At 37.2% G+C, this 19,216-nt stretch overlaps 2 protein-coding genes across 3 annotated transcripts; both read left to right on the top strand.

The window, feature by feature from the left end:
• Positions 1 to 4,364: 4,364 nt before the first annotated feature.
• On the top strand, positions 4,365 to 10,898 carry LOC113113040 (potassium voltage-gated channel subfamily G member 3-like). 2 transcript variants are annotated; one of them, XM_026279151.1, is made up of 2 exons: positions 4,365 to 5,401; positions 8,564 to 10,898. In XM_026279151.1, the coding sequence occupies exons 1-2, from the start codon at positions 4,764 to 4,766 to the stop codon at positions 9,207 to 9,209; spliced, it is 1,284 nt and encodes a 427-aa protein (XP_026134936.1). In that variant the 5' UTR covers positions 4,365 to 4,763; the 3' UTR covers positions 9,210 to 10,898. The 2 variants fall into 2 exon arrangements, with proteins under 2 accessions (XP_026134936.1, XP_026134937.1); XM_026279152.1 differs by having other exon boundaries at positions 4,365 to 5,371.
• A 1,964-nt stretch (positions 10,899 to 12,862) lies between these two features.
• Positions 12,863 to 16,023, top strand: LOC113113041 (cytochrome c oxidase subunit 7A-related protein, mitochondrial-like). Its single transcript, XM_026279153.1, has 3 exons — positions 12,863 to 13,026; positions 13,993 to 14,127; positions 15,448 to 16,023. The coding sequence occupies exons 1-3, from the start codon at positions 12,955 to 12,957 to the stop codon at positions 15,589 to 15,591; spliced, it is 351 nt and encodes a 116-aa protein (XP_026134938.1). The 5' UTR covers positions 12,863 to 12,954; the 3' UTR covers positions 15,592 to 16,023.
• The last annotated feature ends 3,193 nt before the right edge of the window (positions 16,024 to 19,216 follow it).

The raw sequence follows: 19,216 nt of genomic DNA on the forward strand, positions 1-19,216 counted from the left end.
ATTAGTGCCATGATGAATCCTCATTGATTTCTGTTATGAGCATAATTAGCGTTCAGGGCACCAGTCTGACTGACCACATGTCACCACTCCAGCTGCCCCTCTGGAGACGGACCCACAGTTATCTAAATAGGGCCAGACTCTTAACCCCACAGTAACAACCTGTGGAAGATACTGAAAGATGTCTTCATGGATGCAAGCTGAGAACTAACAATTACCCAAAAAGTACCAGTATCAACTGCTGTTTGTTTTGATGTATTGCTGGCACAAACTGTGCTTAAATACCAAATGAAAACTATTTGAATTTTTTATTTTATTCAAGAACAGCCTATTGATTGCTAAGATGAAGTCAAGCTCTTGGCTTTTGAAAACAGACTTGTAGGAGGTTATACCTCTGCTGGACATTTCAGTGCGACCTGTGCTTTTCTCTCAACTACAAAAATATCTGGAGAATGTGAGGACAAAGTCAATTTCAAAACTCAGCATGAATAATTACAAAGTACTTTCATCATGAGAACCCCAGACATATGCGAATAAATGAGGCTAGAATATTAATTATGAAATAGTTTAAATGCATGCCGAAAGTAATGTAAAGGGCCAGAACATGCCAAACTGCTCAAATCTACAGTAATAGATGATAATGGTAATAAAGTAATATTAGCATTATTGTGAGGTGAGAGCAACTAATATTTATGAACAGCACTGGGATGAAATTGTAAAAAAAAAAATAAAAAAAAAATATATATATATTTTTTTTTTTATAAAAATTATTTTTTATTATTATAAAATAAAATTATACAGCTGTGAAATTTGACAACACAGTCAAGGTCTTATTTTTTTTAATTATTATTATTATTTTTTTTCATTAGTTTTATTTATTCATGAAGAACGTCCATGAAGATCCTTTCTTTTAAGAAAAAAAAAATTATAAGCACTTCTTAAATGCTTAGCTAAGAAGTAAATTATAATAAGAAAGGAACAGTTAAAAGGACAGTTTAGCCAAAAATGTTAAATTATTTAATCATTTATTCACCCCTTTATTTCTTTTTCCACGCAATTGCAGGGAACAAGGACCGAGACACCAAGTCACCATAGAGAAGCATGATTATTCCAGACTTATTCGTTTGTATTCCACATGTTTGGAATGACATGAAATGATTAAGAAAATGACAGATTTTCATTGAAATGTTTTTGCTCTCTATCATGACACACTAAGAACAGATCCATGTGCTCTATTTACCCTAACAGCAGAGCATCAGTTCTGCTGTCCAGCTCTGTTTTCATGAAATTTAATCTGTGAAAGAAACATAAACAGAAATACAAGGGATTTTCATTAAGGAAGGCTAATTGATCTTATCCTCTCATATTGTGCATAGATGCTCAGGGATTTTATTGTATACATCTGCAGTAGATCTCATAGATCTCTTCAGGACAGATTCAACATTTTGAAATCTTAAAACATTCCCTCATGCCCCGATGCAGAGCTCCTTAACCCAAGTTGGAGGCATCTGCAAAGGGGCCACGGCTTTGATGCAGTAGTGAGCGGTGTTGGGGGTAACGCTTTACAATTAACGCAAGTTATGTAATCAGATTATTTTTTACTAGTAAACTAATAAAGTAACGTATTACTTTTTAATTTAAAAAGAAAATATCTGTTACTTTTTCAAAAAAGTAACTCCAGATACTTTGTTTTCCCATTTACTGACTTACTAGTCTCCTGTCCGCATATTGGTAGAAAGTACAGAGGTGTAGTGTCCACTGTGTGAACATGATGTAGTTGTAGACTAAATGTGAATGCGCATTAATTCATCAAAAAAAAAAAAAAAAAAATTGTATTCATCAAAATGAATTAAAACAGTAGAATGCAAACTCAGAATATGATGCAAACCTGCAATAATTAAATATGTTAAACAACACAAATGTATCTAATCCCATTTTATTAACTAGTGTCTTTGCTGCTGTAGATTTGATGACGCAGTTGAACCAATAAGCAAAAGCATGCTTGTTGATTATTGTTTTGTTTTTTTTTAAATTGCTGAAGAGTGTTGAACCTTCTTGTCCTGTGTTCTACTGTACATAAATGCATTTACGTTTCCTTCAGCCTGAGGTTTATTCTTTACATCTTTACATTTTGATATTTGCTGTAAATAGAACTTATTATATTAAAAACAATCAAGCCCTGCTCATATTTAAAAAGTAACATGAAAGTAACACAAAATTAATGTAACATTATTTTTTCATAAAAATTAACCAAGTAACATAATTAGTTACTTTTTTAGGGAGCAATGGAAAATTGTAATGCATTACTTTTAAAAGTAACACTGGCAGTGAGTGGATGAAAATATCCCAGGTGTCAAGCATGGGACGAGACATGGGTTTTGAGCCAGTAATGAAGGCGCCACATGTTGAGCAGGCCAAGAGGAATGCCAGAGGAGAATGACATGAGGCCGAGCAACCTCTGGAAAGCCCTGAGGGGACGTGGAGTCCCTAATTTGAATAATGCCACCAGTCGCTGAAAAGTCAGGGAGTGTAATCCATGCCTGCATTCAGGCAGAATCAATAACTGTCCCCAGAAAGACCACTCGCTGGCTGGGAGACAAGGAGCTCTTGGTAAAATTGTTTCTCAACACAAGCGTCCTGGTGGCTAAGCAGCAGTGACCTGTGAGCAATGAGTTCCTGTTCTGACCTGGCTAAAACCTGTATCAGAGGAAAAAGAGCCAAATCTATGCACTTCATAAAAGTGTATTGGGCCAGGGACAGTCCGTGTATTGATAGTAGGAAGTGACGCACTGCCTGTAATGACTTCTTCTGTGCCGCTGTAAACCACTTGGCAAACCCATTCATGGCAGGGTGAAATAGTCCCTTAGGAGAGACTGGCAAGTATAGGAAGGCGACCTTGTCAGCATCACTGATCTCTGTCAAATTCAGCCAAAGGTGGGGGCGCTCAAGCACGATCAAATTGGCCACAGCCTTGCCGATCACCTGCGCATTGGCCTTAGTAGCATGCAGAATCAGGTCCGTCACTGTGCACATCTCTCTGAAGGCATCAGAACTCTTGCCGGCTCGTCCATAGTGCAACTTCAAGTTTCTGGCAGAGATGTTTGGCCTAGAAAACTTGAAGTACCACCATTGTGTGAAGCGCTGAGCCAGCCTGGCCAGATGTTAAATAAGCCCTGTTTGACAGGGCTGAGGAATTCCTGCAGGGCTTAGATGGATGCACATGAGCTTTCAGCCCCAGTGTCGATGGAGGGCACAGATCCACAGCAACCATCTCTTCCAGAGGGGGGAGCTTGCTATAAATTCTTTCTTCAATGCCGTTAACAGTGGGGAGAGCGGTGGAAGTAGATGGATTAAGACATGCTAAGTAAAGGGGGCGCGCCACGTCCTGGTGAGTTCCTAGTGAACTAATGGCAAGAACGGAGTAGGGCATTAGCGGGAGGAATATTGACAGTGTGCCTTCAGTAACCACTTGCCAAGGAGGCCATGGGTAGTGTTAAGCAGTAACTAGTTGGTAGTAACTCGTTAGAGTAATAATATTACATTTGCAGTATGTAAGATCTATCTATATGTATGTCTGTCTGTCTCTCCGTCTATCTATCTATCTATCTATCTATCTATCTATCTATCTATCTATCTATCTATCTATCTATCTATCTACCTGTCTGTCTTTCTGTTTGTCTGAGTTAAATCATTTTCAGCTTTTCCCATGTAGCTTATGTCACAGCAATAGGTTTACAAATATGTGCAGTAGGCCTATACAACTACACTATTTAATAAAAGTGTTCCAGAAAAGGTGGCACTTTGGTAACTTTACAAATTATCATTGTAATATACCAAACTATCTGAGCTATAAAGTCTGAGACTGTGAAGTGATCTTATTTAAACACAATTGTTAGCCACATGGTGACTTTTGATTCTCAAAGATGTTGTCTCTTTAGCAACTGTGGCCATATGAGAAAATGTTACCATGTACAAGGTGGCGACTGTGTATGAATTCGTCCAATTTTATGTGTAAAACAACGGATTATTATATTTTTTACTTTTTAAAGTAAACATGAAGATCCACCCATACACATAATTCTAAGTGAGAAGTAGACTAATCGTACGAAAAGGTATGAATGAGATCGTTTACAAATTTATACAAATTAGCCATGCACCAATTTGTCAAAACATAAAAAATCCCCAAACTGCCATGAGCGTGTGTTGGACAGATCAGTTTTGCCCACACAACACATCAAGTAGACTATAACACTCAACAATAAAATTAATACAATAAACTATACTGAATTAAATGTAAAACACAAACAACATTAAAAGAAACTTTTAAATATACTAAACAAATGTGACTCCTGAAATCTGTGGAAAACAGAATATCTAGAGAAGAGACATGAGAGTAGCCTACTTCTGAAGCTATGTGTGCGCGCATGCGTGTGCGCGCACGCATAACCTCACTGTTCGCGCCCGGTGCCTCACTCGCAGGTTGGTTCGGTTCATCGCGAAAACCGAAGTGCCCCCGTGATGCCGCGTGCGTGGAGTACAGATTGGCGGGGCGCAGCCGCCGCACAGGTACAAGCGCACCGCGAGCGCGCAAGTTTTATCCAAACCGAGAATGCCCAGAGAGACGGCGTTTTCTCCAGCTGCTTCCCACGCCGCGTGGTGGACACTTGAAGAAGGGTGAAGCGTGAACTTTGAAGCTAATGCTGGGAGTGTTTGACGCTACCAAATATGACTTCCATATGCACTCTGGGAATTAAAAGTTCGCAAAAATGAAGTTTGGCAAAAGCGTCTGTATCATAAACGTGGGTGGCACCAAGTACGCTTTTCCAGAGGACGTAATCAAGGATTTCCCTTTGAGGAGAGTGAGTCGTCTCCACAGTTGCGCCTCGGAGAGAGAAGTGCTGGAAGTGTGCGATGATTACGATAGAGAGAGGAACGAGTTCTTCTTTGACAGACATTCAGAAGCCTTCGGCTTCATTATGCTGTACGTGAAGTACGGCAAACTGCGCTTTGTCCCGCATATGTGCGAGCTGTCGTTTTACAACGAGATGATTTACTGGGGTCTGGAAAGCTCTCATTTGGAGTTCTGCTGCCAGCGGAGACTCGACGAACGCATGTCGGACACGTACACTCACTTTACCGAGGAGCACCACGAAACGGCCAATGATACAAGGACTGATGCGTCGTCAAACGGGAAGCGGTACTCAAAGTGTCTGGAGCGAATGCGCAGGACTTTCGAGGAGCCCTCCTCCTCTCTGGCCGCGCAAATTTTGGCGTCCGTGTCGGTGATTTTTGTCATTGTGTCCATGGTAATACTTTGCGCAAGCACTCTTCCTGACTGGAAAACTGCCGAGAGCAACACAGTGGAAGAGCACAGGTACACAGACTCTTTAGAGCATCCATCCGGGTATTTATGTTTTCTTTCTTGTATAAACTTCCTAACCTTTTGGTGAGAAATTCAGCTGTAAAAACATCCTCACAGGGGTCGTTGACACAGGATGCGTTCTTGTGTTAAAAAATAAATAAATAAACAAAACACGGTTAGACGCCACGCAGCAAAATTTTAACTGCATGAATAGATGTCTCAACCCGTTTTTAAATTGTGTATATATTTTAAAAAGCCACTTAATTTTAACTCTTTAACTCTTAATAAAATTATAGACATGAAAAATAACTTTTATTTTTTTTATAAATATGTTATTAACACTCACATGCAATAGAGAAGCCTAATGACAGCTGTTTTATTTTAGTCAACATGGAGAGTCCCCTCATGGGGCTGACATGTTGAAATCACATGACTAGCCAAATGCTACTCCACTTATATATAACTTTACTATTTAATATAGCTCATGACAAAAAAAAAAAATATATATATATATATATATATATATATATATATATATATATATATATATATACATACACATGTATATAACCATTTTGAAACATTACCCCAAGCCCCGAAATAATCAACCTATACAACCATCAAAAAGATAGTGTGTGTTACTTTAACACAGTACAGAGTCCTATAAAGGTAACGTTCATGGCATGGGATGCTGAGGGGGACAAAACTGTGAAAGTAATCACATTGGTCAAAGATGCACTATTTTTAATTGCTTTAGGCTTAAAAGAAGTCAGATGATGTCTTTGTCCAATGCGTGGTGTCTCACACCATGAGCAGTCAAAATCAATTCTACCTTTAAAAACACATCTCATCAGTTTTAATGCAAGCTGTTTGTCCAGCTGTTTTAATACAAGAACACATCATGTGTGTATGTGCCCCTGTTTCTTGTAAAGCAATGCCTATATATATAAAACACGCATCTGCAGCCACACTTGTCTACAGTCTTCTGTATCGTGTATATTGTCATGTTGTCCTTTTTCCTAAATGTTTGTCTTTTCTCTTTCAGCCTGAAAATAAGTCATAAAGTTTCATAGTCTAGTTAACACATAGCCTACTCGAGCATCTCTCACTGATTGTGAGATTTGTAACCGTGTGTAGCTAAAAGCTGAAGCGAAGTTGGAAAGCGCACTATTTTGAGGGAGGAAGAGCAATCTCTCTCCAAGGTGCTGAATGAAGGTTGAGAGCCATGTAGATCATATGGAGGAATGGTGGACTATCTTCTAATAAAGTGTCAGATTCTAAACAGCAAAACATGTCAGCTTTTTGACATTATTTAAGCTTGACTGTGTTTCTGACCCAATTTAAGGGCATTTAAAGAAAATATACAGTAAGACTAATAAATAAATGGGCAAAAGGTGAGTCAAATACTGATGCCACTAGTTATTTAGTTGGTTAGAAACCTGCAACAAACATTGTTAGAAACAACCACTGACCACTAGTTTATTAGCAATTTCCTAGTTTTTTTGTTTGTTTGTTTGTTTGTTTGTTTTTTATTATATCCTTTTTAACCTCTGTGTTTTTCATATTCATAACTGCCACATGGACTGTTCTGAAGGTACTGGTACCTGAGGAGCAAATTTCCATCCTTTGTGTGTTTGTGTGTAAAAATATAACATGGTCTATGTTGCTGAAAAATCTGGTTTGTTTTTTAGTATGCGTGTCAGCTGTCATTTGTATGAGTGATGATGTCTTTGGGGACAACTTTAGATGTCTTCATTTTTCCTCTGGTTTGCTTCTATTCCAGCTCAAAGTTGACTTCTGTCAGAAAAGCACATCTGGCACTTAAGCATCAGGCAGTTTTGCATATAAACTGAAGTTCCACTCCACTTGATTTAAAATGAGACATTTCTGCATCTATATTGGGCTTAGAAACAGGTGCAGAAATAGGCTACACCAGACATTTTGGTGTAACAGATGTTGATAAAAGATCAAATCCAAAATTGTTTAAAATGGAAAAACAGTATTTATGTCCAATTTGAGTGGTTGAGAACCAATGACTTGTTTTTTTTTTTTTTTTTTTTTTTTTTTTAAGAACTTAAGATAAATAAACTTAAAGAACTTAAGATAAATAAACTTTGCTATCTTTTGCCAGATCGCTGTTCCACCAATTCTCAGCTCACAAATTCTAATCTCACCTTCAGAATCAAATTTGAAATTCTATTGATTTTGTTTTTAAAATGAAGAGAAAATGACAGGGCTCTGAACTGGAATGGTTTGCCTTTATTTATTTTAGTTATTTGAGTTATTTATACAACCCTTTAAGACCCAGCAACCCTTTTAACAAAATGCCAAAACATATAAAGAAAATTAGCATTGACAATTTTTTTTAACAATAGTGTTTTTTTGTTGTTGTTGTTTGTTTTGTTTGTTTTTCCACTCAGCCACTAACAATTATTGGCATTCTGTAAATATTCTTCAATCCATTTTCCCTATCTGGCTTTCATCAGGCATCATTACTGTCATCATTAGACTCTGAGAGGAATACAAATAATGTGATCAATATTGGCATTACTCCATAAACGGTGTTGCTGGGCCTTATGGGATTCCAAACAGTTGCATGGATTAAATTGCAGAGTGCATTTCAAAATGCTTCAAGACAGCAATAGTTCTATTTCATGTAAGATATAATGAAAATAAACATTTACTGTGCATTTGTTCCAATTAGCAATTCAATTTGAATTTGTCAATGGTCATTTGGATCACATGACAATGAAAAAGCTTCCTATTTATTTATTTGCTAGTGTAATTTCATAAGTTCATTAATTCTAAGCCATTTTTAAAGCTTTAGGAGCAATTTTGCATTCATGAATGGAAGCATAATACTGAAGGATGTAGGTTCTTTCCTTAAGCCATTGCTATCATTTTACCATAGTACATTTTGCCTCTGAAAATGTCAGTTGGCTTTTCAAAGGATCTGTGTGCGAGCAACTGTAGCAATGAGGAAAAGCATTCAACAGCTTAGCAAACAAGATGATGAGTCTCAGTGAAAGCTTTAAAATGGCTTTGAATTATCACAAAATGATGTAAGGCACATTGAACTTAACATCTGATGTGGTTAATGAGACTACTCTCAATTTTCTATTATGGATCAACATGTTCCTTTTCCCATTCTTTTTCTCTCAAACTTTCTTTCTGTTCTTTCTCCATCACCGCGCACCTGTCCAGGATCATTGAGGCGGTGTGCATCGGATGGTTCACGGCAGAGTGCATCGTGCGCTTCATTGTGTCCCGAGACAAGTGTGAGTTTGTGCGACGTCCGCTGAACATCATAGACCTGCTGGCCATTACCCCCTATTACATCTCTGTCACCATGACGGTTCTGACTGGAGAAAACTCGCAGCTGCAGAGGGCTGGTGTGACGCTACGCGTGCTGCGCATGATGCGAATCTTCTGGGTCATCAAGCTAGCACGTCACTTCTTAGGGCTCCAGACTTTGGGGTTAACGTTGAGGCGTTGCTACCGTGAGATGGTCATGCTCCTGGTCTTCATTTGCGTGGCCATGGCCATATTCGGCGCGCTGGCGCAACTTCTAGAGCACGGCTTGGATCTGGAGTCTGGGAACGAGGAATACGCTAGCATTCCTGCCGCCTGCTGGTGGGTTATTATCTCCATGACCACTGTCGGCTATGGAGACATGTACCCCATCACTGTGCCAGGACGTGTGCTTGGTGGCCTGTGCGTCGTGAGCGGTATAGTGCTGCTTGCTCTACCGATCACCTTCATCTACCACAGCTTTGTGCAGTGCTACCATGAACTCAAGTTCCGCTCGGCCCGCTACACCCAAAGCCTGTCTGCCGAGTTCCTCAACTGACTCGGAGTCAAAACCTCCCGGTAGGTTTAGCTATAACAATTAACGGGACTCAAATCTAGGCTTTCTACTAGAGAAATCGATGGCTAGTGCACAGATCTCCCTAGGCATTTCCATCTGCCACATTCATCTCCAGAACAGACTCTCTCAGCGCCGCTGAGCTCCAGTATGTGTTGTATCTGTTACTCAAGGGGCTGGAGGAGGCTGCCATGGTGACGGTATCACAGAGGCCAGGTGTCCTTGACAGGTACACACTGCTGGAGGGAAACTTTCCGAGGCCTTGAAAAGACTCGCTCTCATAGAGATCTGCGCTTTACCCTATCCATGTGGCATTCCTCCAAAGGATTTAGCTTCTGAATGCCACTTAAGCAGCCCACAGTGTTGGCAAGCAGATATGAGAGAAATAATTTAATCATCTTGTCACCCAGGAACCTTTCTCTCTGATGATGCCTTCATTTATAAGGAATGAAGTTTTAAAGCAGTACCACTTTTTTCCAGTATGTAAAATATTTAGAGCCTCTTTTTTTTTTTTACTGACAATAGATTACAAAAACATGAATTTAAATCACTCTGAATACTCTTTCCAGGCTAAATTGTTGTGTAGACCCAATTCAGTGTGACAGCAAACCTCCAGAGGTAGTGGGACATAATGAGCGGAATAGACTGAAAATTACAAGGATAAAGTGAGTGCTGTGTGGGCAGCTATGCTGAGAGGAACATAACGGGCCATGGAGAGAGAGTGCTGTCATGGAGAGTTGGGTGCTTTGGATGACACCAAGCAGAGCATGTAGAGTTCTCCCCGAATCCTCTACCTCTGAATGTCCTCTACTGCCTTGCCGGTTTTCATACAGGAGCGAGATGCCTTGAGGCTCGTGCACCTTCTGGGGTTTCACAGAAAGCTCTCTGTAAGTCCACGGAAGGTTCTGGAGATCTTTAGTGACACTGCTACCTCAAGGCCATCTCCTCCCATGGAGTCACCCATGCCACCCACTTCTCCCCGACTCATTGCTGTCTCTATTTTGTTGTGGCCCTTATGTTCCTTAATGCTCTTAAATGAACATTCAGAGAATGTGCTGTTATCTGTGTTTTTGTCTTTACACGTTTCTCCAAGTGCATCCTGGGAGAGCTTCTGAGGAAAAAGTGTGTAAAATTATAACAAAACTGTTATTTGATGTTAAATAACGTAACTAATATTGACCTGTTTAAATTGTAAGACAAATTTTAAAATCAACATTTAAGAAACTCAACATGAAAATTGACCATGTGTATTTTGTTGGTGCACTTTACTCCAGATTCAGAAAAGGGTTTGTTTTAATAACTTGCTCCACCTCTGAAATTACCTGCTTTAGCTGATACCACAAATCTCTGTTCTGTTTTCAACCCCCTTCCTTCAACCACCAGGTTCATTATGGTACATGATATTCACTTTTCAGCATTCAGTCAGTTACAGATGAATACTTTCAAGTCCTATCTTACACCTTTCCTCACTGAATATGCTACTCTGTTACAGGTATAAATAATTAGATCATAGAGATGAAGTGAGTTTCAGTTTCAGTTTAAAAGAAAACATACTGCATATTAGAGATCTGCATCATTTTGCAACATTTATTTTTTTTACTGTATGGTAAACATAAGTCCAATGTCCATATAATATATGCATCAATACATAAAAATAAATAATACATAAACAATAAAAATATGACATGGTACAATTTATTTTATTATTTTATTTTATTATATATATATATATATATATATATATATATATATATATATATATATATATATATATATATATATATATATATAATGTTACAGTGCAATAATGATTATTCATGCATCATTATTTTCTCTTTTTTAATTAATTTTATTTATTCATTAATTTCCTTTTTAAATATATATATTATGTCGAAATATTTTATTTAATAAATGTTTAACTGCAGAAGTGTACTTCAGGACACATATTTGGTTCAAATGTCTTATACTTTATTCATGTTAAAGGGGGCCAGTAGGCAAAAACCATCTATAATGTTATATAATATGATTTTTAAAGATGTATTTTCTATCGTGTACAAAATGTCCCATCCTAAGGAATTTAATAAAAATAAAAATAAAAATAAACATTGACATCAGAGAGAGACAAGCTGCCTGTTTGAAGAACTGAGTGACAACCTTTCACCTTTTCTAAGAATAATTCCTATTGTGCAAGGTCCGGTTCATCTCTTCTCTGTAATTACCAGATTCTCATTATTTATAGTCATCTTTATTCATATTCCTCAAAGCAGTCACCGACTGCAGCCCATTCCTTTGTGAATTAATAATCAGAAGTTTGTGTGATTGGAAATAGATGCATTCTCTTTTTGGGTTACAGGAAGCAAAATGTGTCAGACCAAAATGTGCTAAGATTTCCCTCCTCATTAATTAAACCTCCTGAAGAGATCGTGCTGAGCTGCTCTCCAGTGTGCCTTCAGATCACTTCAGACACAGACTCCCTTGGCTCACATGTACACACAACAACACCCAGAAATTAATGTGAAAGTGAAAATAAGCAAAATCCTTGAAATTAATTGCAGACCGCAGGTGTCAGCTGCCACTCATTGGTTCTTAATACACTTTCATCCTACTGCTTCTCTCTTGCCTGCTTCATTAATCATGGTAGATATAGAAGGGATCCTATATACTTTACATGCAAATACATCAGTGCTCTAATGAAAAGCTCACGACAGTTAAAAGCCATGAATGTAGATAATAACATCTCTTAAACCAACAGATCTCTGTTTGTCAGTAGGATGTGATCCGTTTTACTTTTTTATGCCATTCTTTTTATATTTAACTCGAGCTCTTTTTATGAATCTTATTTTATTATATTTAAAACAGTTGTGCATTATGATCCTGTGTATCATGGATATGATAGCTTGGGCACATCACACATGGCTTGAGCTTTTTGTAGGGATTTTTATACCCCCATTATAATTTTTAGTTAGAAGAGTGTTTGAAATCCACCTGTGAAGTCTAATTACAGTTTGGCTATTTGTTCCCCTCTTTTTTATACATTCACTAGTACTGTAAGCTTTCAATGTATTATTGTTAGTATTATTATTTTTAAATAGAAAGTCTATTTTGAATAAACTACAATTTGCCTCTGTGTTAGCTAAAGCGGGTCTTGACAAAATTCTTGAACTTGATATTAATAAAAGAGTAAAAAATTAATTACTGATGTGTGTTTTATTTTTATTTTATTTTTATTTTTTGCTTTACCAAATAAACACAAAAAACTGTTTTATAATAAGCTCAATGTTACGTAAACTTTACACACACACACACACACACACGCACGCACACTATATTATTATTATTATTTTCTTTCTTTTTGAGAGCAGACATATTAAGAGTAGACAAAAAGAAAAAAAAAATCTAAAATCGTATTAAAAAGTCTAATTTGTGTTTCTGAATAATGTTAATCAGACATTATAGTCATAAATCCCAAAGGAAAAAAAAAAAACCTTAAACAGGTTTACAGTAAAGCAGTATTATTGCTGGGAAATATTACGATTTACAATTTACTGGTCACACACACATACACACATATATAAATAATTTAATAACGCTAATTTGACGCTTTTTTTAATCGGGCAAGAATCGGGCTGCCAAGTGACGTAATTTCAGACGGGGTCCTTTCACACTCAGGCACAGAGAGCAGGTTGTTGGACGCGATCCTGTCTGCTGTCTGACAGTATTATTAACCAAAATGTACTATAAGGTCAGCGGAGTCACTGGCAAGTTAACGGGAGCCACAGCAGCGTCCGCCTACAGCCCGCAGGTAACGTTACTCAAACCTCCCGCCGCTGTTCCGTGAGAAACGAGAATCTGGAGTGACCTTCACATACACTCGGTCACTGCGCAAGACTGGCTTTATACTGAGCTGATATTATAAACACTCACGACTACCTTTGGTTACTGTCAAGCGTTGTCTTGGATTGAAAGGAATGTAGTCTACGTTAGTCATTAACGATAATGAATCCGAGTGATTAAAGACGAACGCCAGAGCTACAGTACAGCCTCAGCAGGATTTTATAGCTCCTTAAAACACAGTTCCTCTGAGGTCCTGGGAACCAGCTGTTGAAAAGAAACAACTGTTTTAGCATGAACAGAAATTATCCCAAATAACATTAATTAAAAGTCAAGGTCTATTTGTTTAATGTCAAGGACAGCTGTAGAGTTAAAATATCAGTTCCATTCCCTTCTAAAAATGTGTTTTCCTTCAGTTCTTTATCATGATCTCATCTCTTCAGTCCGTGACTTGGATAAAAAAAAAAAAATAAAAAAAAAAAATAAAAAATATATATATATATATATATATATATATATATATATATATATATATATATATATATATATATATATATAATCTGCCTTTCATTGTTTTCTTGTATGCTCTTATTCTTCTATCAAACAGGCAAGCAAACATTTTCAGCAAACCTCATGCAGCTAGAAGACTGTTATATAGGATATAATATATAGGATAGAGGATTAATTGAATATTTTTTGGATTTCTGATATGAGTTTATACAGATTTGTAGACTACATGGTAATCTTGGGATATGGTTCACTGTGAGTGACTTTTGTGGGGTGTAGAGCGGTGTAATTTTGTCCCTTTGTGTTTAGATGAAGACGATGCCATCATAGGGGTTTGGATTGATGTTAAGATTAGTGAATAATGCCAATAGTCATTTTTTGGTGTCGTAATGTCTCTGAGGATCATCCGTCGTTGTGTGTGTCCTGACAGGGGCTGAAGGCCACAGTTCCCTCTCAAGCTCCTCCCATGATCTTTGCGGTACCAACCAAGGTGGTTTCAGAGACCGGCTCCGTGGCACACTACATGGGAATCAACAAAGTTCCTGAGCTGCAGAAGATTTTCCAGGTGTTGCACTGTGATTTTTCATATGCACATTTTTCATGACCCAGTGATTTAGATATTTCATTACAGAAAAGCTATTCCATCCCCTTCGACTAATTTCTTTTTTTATTTGAAACCTGGATATGAGCCAAAACTTTATGAACACTTGCATCAAAACATCCCAAAACAGTGTCACATTTTGCAACACCCGAGTTAAAAACAGAAGACTTAAAACAGTACAGCTAATATTATAAATTCAGACTATAAATTGTAATTGGAAAAGCCACATTCAGGTTCATTGTAAAAGAGCAGATGTGTCATTGAATAGGGCTTGGGCGTCGTGACGTCATTACTTGGCGTGGCCGCCATGTTGATGGCCTCCTTTACTGCTACTCAGACTATAAAATTGGAAATAAAATGAGAATGGATTAACTTTCCACCGCTTTCCTGCTTGGAGGCGCGACCACAGAGACCATAACATCTGAATATTTACTTTATATAGTTTGTCAACATTGAAAATAAGGGAAATTTCTCGGGTTACTCATCCAAAATACGGGAAATTTCAACATTCATCTTTCTGTTGCTATCCATCTGCTGAAAGCAAAAATTTGTACTACAAAACTGCTGCATTAACTTACGTTAAGCGATTTGTGAAGCTAGGTCTAACGTTTTTTTTTTTTTTTTTAGTTATAATAATCAACACTTAAAAATTTAGCGTTATGAAACCATTACATTTTACAGTTTTTATATAATTTATGATAATCATATAAACCTTTAAAGGTGGTTGTCATAACTTGTTTTCATGATGGGTTTATTAAATCTATAAATGAGATCACTAACAGTTTACTAAATATAAGAAAATGTAATGTAATATAGTGCCTGCGTTTAGCAAAACGCTCATCTCGATTTTTTATGAGATTATGGATAATGAATGTCTTTCCTGAGGCAAATGTAACGTTACATGAAATGTGTTTTATATCAAAATTAACAAAACACAAAGCTTACTGCAATTATTGGATGGGAGGCACACTACAAGTGATGTTCAGCAATATCGTTTTATCCAAAAGAAGATTGAGCGAAAACAATGAATCGTTATTGTCAGTCCAGCCGTAGAATGAATCATTTTGCCAGCACCTCAATGATCTGGGATTGAGCAATTAAATGTGTTATGATTCAAATATGAAAATTAAAAAGACCAATAATAATAGATTGACAAAAAATTTACGACCCTGTCCATCAAAATGACTGACCATGTTAAAGTGTAACGCAACCTCTGATAAATATATAAACTGATTGTATTCTATAAAATCAATTTTTTGTGTTTAACACTGTGACCTATTACAGAAATCTGATGGAGCACCGGTTCACCTGAAGCGTGGAGTCATGGACAAGATGCTGTATAGGACCACGATGGGCTTGACGATCGGCGGCACCCTCTACTGTTTAATGGCTCTCTATATTGCTGCCCAGCCCCGAAAACCACAGTGACATGCTCTGCCTGTGGCCTGTGTAATTCTTAAAAATATTGTAATTATTATGGTTGGAGTGATGACAGATTTTTGTCATTTTGCTCTAAAAGACTGACATAATTGTTTTATTTACACCAGTATTTTGATTTCACTCACTGGTTAAACAAGTTTATTTCATATGTACATTTATTATACAAGACTTTATTGTATCTGGTTCGGTCAGTCATTGTTCTCGCGGGGCCATCTGATGAGCTCTCTTTCTAGACAGTGATTTGCCTTGACGGTCTCTTTTTTTTTTCTTTTTTTGACAATCAGGGATGTTAATAATGCACACACTGATGTACTGGCCTATTCGCGTCACCTCATATCTTTTGAGTAAATGACAGCAAGCTTGTCAGCCTGTAAATGAAGTCCTTGCGATTTGTATCTAGCAGAATAAATCTATTTTGTTTGTAAAAAGCTTCATGTGTGTCATCTTTGTTGAGCTGGAACAGTGGATGGCCTTTGATTATCAGCCACAACATCCTGTGGTTTCAGCTCCATCTCATCATACAGGATATGAGTCTGATGGGATTGTGAGTGTTATTAGTGTTTATCGATACATAAAACCATTTCAAAACCTATAATTCACTGATATTAGATTAGTTCTTTGAGGTGCATTGTTATCAGTCACATTTTGGGTTAGGCAACCAGATAATTAACATTTCTATTGATTCTTGGCAGTATAGTGCAAACTAACAGTGCTGCATAATGCCCAATATTGATTTATATTTTTATAAAATGTGAAATGAGCATCTGTATTGGATTCATCCTCTGCTATAGTGGTGCTGTATTGATTTCAGGTATACAATGTGGTTCAGGTTTAGTTAAAACCCTGAACATTTAATATGCCATTTAAACTGAGCCCAAACTACTTCACATGCAGACTAAGATGGATTCAGTCTTTTTCATTTCAGTCTCAAGTCTGTTATTCAAAATTCTAACCAACGGTGATGTCATCGTAAAATTTCCATCCTGAAATGTTATTGGTCTTTTTTTCATTGAAGAGTATCAATCAGTGTTTTTGTTGTTGTTGTTGTTTTCCCAATTGAAGAAATGCAACATTGGAGACTTCTTTAAAAACATTTAAAGATGCTGAACCAAATGGAACGTAGTGCATTTAAACACGATCACAGAAACCAAGCTTGCATTTTAACTAAATAACAACACTGCTGGAAATATCAGGGTATTTCAAAAGTGTGATATCCAGCCCTGATAATTAATAGAAGTTACTTGAATATTTTCAACTTTTTCATAGGTTAAAATGTATATTTTAATGCTTAGAAATTATTCTTATGACCATAATCTCTCTAAAATAATTATATGTTGTCAAGACAAACAACTCGAAAAGTAATAATAATAAAAAAAAACTTCCATAGCATCTCAAAACTGTTTTAAACTTCCCAAAAAGGAGCATTAAAAGTAAGAATAATTAATAAAAGAAAAAAATTATTGATTATATGTATTAGCCATTTTCAATTTAACACCATCTGTTTCTCTGTCTGAATCATGGTGCTGTGCACAGAGAGCTGGTGCTCGCCTGCAGTTATTGAAGGCCGCAGGGTAATCATACAGCTGAGACTGGCATGATGGACCCATCTCTCCAGTTAGTGATTACAGCAGGACAGAACACAGTGCCGGTCACACAGGTCTTTGTTGCCATTAGACCAACAGTCTGGAACTTCCAGGCAACAGTGTCATTAATGTTATTTATGCCATCTTATCTCTGTTTGCTATCGACCCATACAGCATAATTGCATATTTGTTAATGCCTATGAGACATGATCATTTATTTGCTGAAGTATTATTGCTACAGCAGTTCTCATAGCAACTGACTGGGTGTGATAACTAGCCTGGTAAAACCAAAGCCTCTATAAACAACAAACCCTGACCTCACCTACACAATGGAAAGCTAATGCAGGTGAAACCGGCACCCACTAATTGAGAAGCACATCTGCTGTCTTATTTTAGTTCTCACGACATACTGTTTTTCTGCTCCCCAGTGTATTTAGTAAATAGCAACCTTTGTGATGCATTGTGTGAAAATAATTTACAGTTTAATAAAATGTGTCCTTGGAACTGATTCATTAAAGGCATGCGCTCTCAGAAAGCTGTAAGTGTTTCAAAGATTGAGAGTGCATGACAAAAAAAGCACTCTGAACCTTTTGACATTTCCAATGAAAAATTACATTAAAACAACTTTCCTTTAGTGTGTAAAATGGTACCCAGCCTAAAAAAATTAAAAATAAAATAAAATGACAAAAACTTTACTATGTATATAAAAAAACACAATTATAGACATAAAATGTAAAGCTATGATACGAATATACTGCTTCAAAAAAGTGTGAATGTATCTGTGTATATATACAGTACATGCACACACACACTAACACACATACACATAATCACCTCCCTTTAAAATAATACCATTTTGTTGCTCTGCAGCCTTAAATGAAGATGGACACAGTATTTTATTTTATTTTATTTGCTGTATTTACTCAGTGCAAGTTATAACAACCAAGTGAAAGATATAAAACCAACATGTCAGAAAGAAATAAAAATCACAGACATTTTGACTTTCATCTGTGGTCATTTTGATTAGCGCAGCATGAAAAGAGTTTCCTGGAGCATTTCAGTCCTCTTTAGTCCAACTGAAACAAACAATCAACTATGGACATTCATCAAAAGATCTCAGGGATAAAATTACAGTTGGACAAGCACAAGTCAAGAAACACATTAAAAAAAAAATTAAAAAGGCACACATTTCAAAAGCACAGTGAAGTCTATTATTAAGAAGTGGATGGTATTTGGTACAACACAGACCCTCCCTGGATCAGGATGGCGCTCCAAACTGATGAAAGAGTCGGGAAGAAACTGGTCAGAGAGGCGACCAAGAGACCTACACCAACTCTGAATCTCTGTATTTGTGACAAAGGGTGATCATTGTGTGAATGTGACAGCAATATCACAAATTCTCCACAAATGTGGCTTGTAATAAGAGGCTTGAAAGAACAGAGCCAGTTCTCAAGGCCACATGCATCCAGACTGAGCTTTGTCTAAATGCACTTTGAAGATTCAGAGGCAAATGAGACTAAAATGTAGTTTTTGGCCTCAAAACCAAACTACACCTCTCATGGAAATCCAGTACAGCTCACCATCTTAATAACAAAATTCCTGCAGTAAAGTATGGAGGTGGTAATGTTCTTTAATGGGAGTGTTTCTCTGCAGCAGGGACTGGGGCACTTGTCAGGATTGGAGGAGAAATGGATGGGGCAAAATACTGTCAAATTCTTGAGGAAAATCTGCTGCCCTCTGCCAGGAAGTTGTCAATGGGAAGAAGGTTATAACCTTCCAACATGACAATGACTGTAAGCACACAGCAAAACTGAGCACACAGGTTAAAGGAGAAAAATGTGAATGTGCCTTGTCAGAGCCCAGACTTAAAGGGTTAGTTCACCCAAAAAGGAAAATTGTGTTATTAATAACTAACACTTATGTCATTCCAAACCCGTGAGACCTAAGTTTATCTTCGAAACACAGTTTAAGATATTTTAGATTTAGTCCAAGAGCTCTCAGTCCCTCCATTGAAGCTGTGTGTACGGTAT

The sequence above is a fragment of the Carassius auratus genome, chromosome 13 (genome assembly GCF_003368295.1).
Source record: "Carassius auratus strain Wakin chromosome 13, ASM336829v1, whole genome shotgun sequence".
NCBI classification, from domain to species: domain Eukaryota; kingdom Metazoa; phylum Chordata; class Actinopteri; order Cypriniformes; family Cyprinidae; genus Carassius; species Carassius auratus.

Excerpts from the sequence above, each read along its gene's own strand:
- LOC113113040 (XM_026279151.1), top strand. The coding sequence starts at position 4,764 with ATGAAGTTTGGCAAAAGCGTCTGTATCATAAACGTGGGTGGCACCAAG. Across the intron at positions 5,402-8,563 it reads TCTTTAGAGCATCCATCCGG|GATCATTGAGGCGGTGTGCA; the intron begins GTATTTATGTTT and ends GCACCTGTCCAG.
- LOC113113041 (XM_026279153.1), top strand. The coding sequence starts at position 12,955 with ATGTACTATAAGGTCAGCGGAGTCACTGGCAAGTTAACGGGAGCCACA. Across the intron at positions 13,027-13,992 it reads CGTCCGCCTACAGCCCGCAG|GGGCTGAAGGCCACAGTTCC; the intron begins GTAACGTTACTC and ends GTGTCCTGACAG. Across the intron at positions 14,128-15,447 it reads AGCTGCAGAAGATTTTCCAG|AAATCTGATGGAGCACCGGT; the intron begins GTGTTGCACTGT and ends GACCTATTACAG.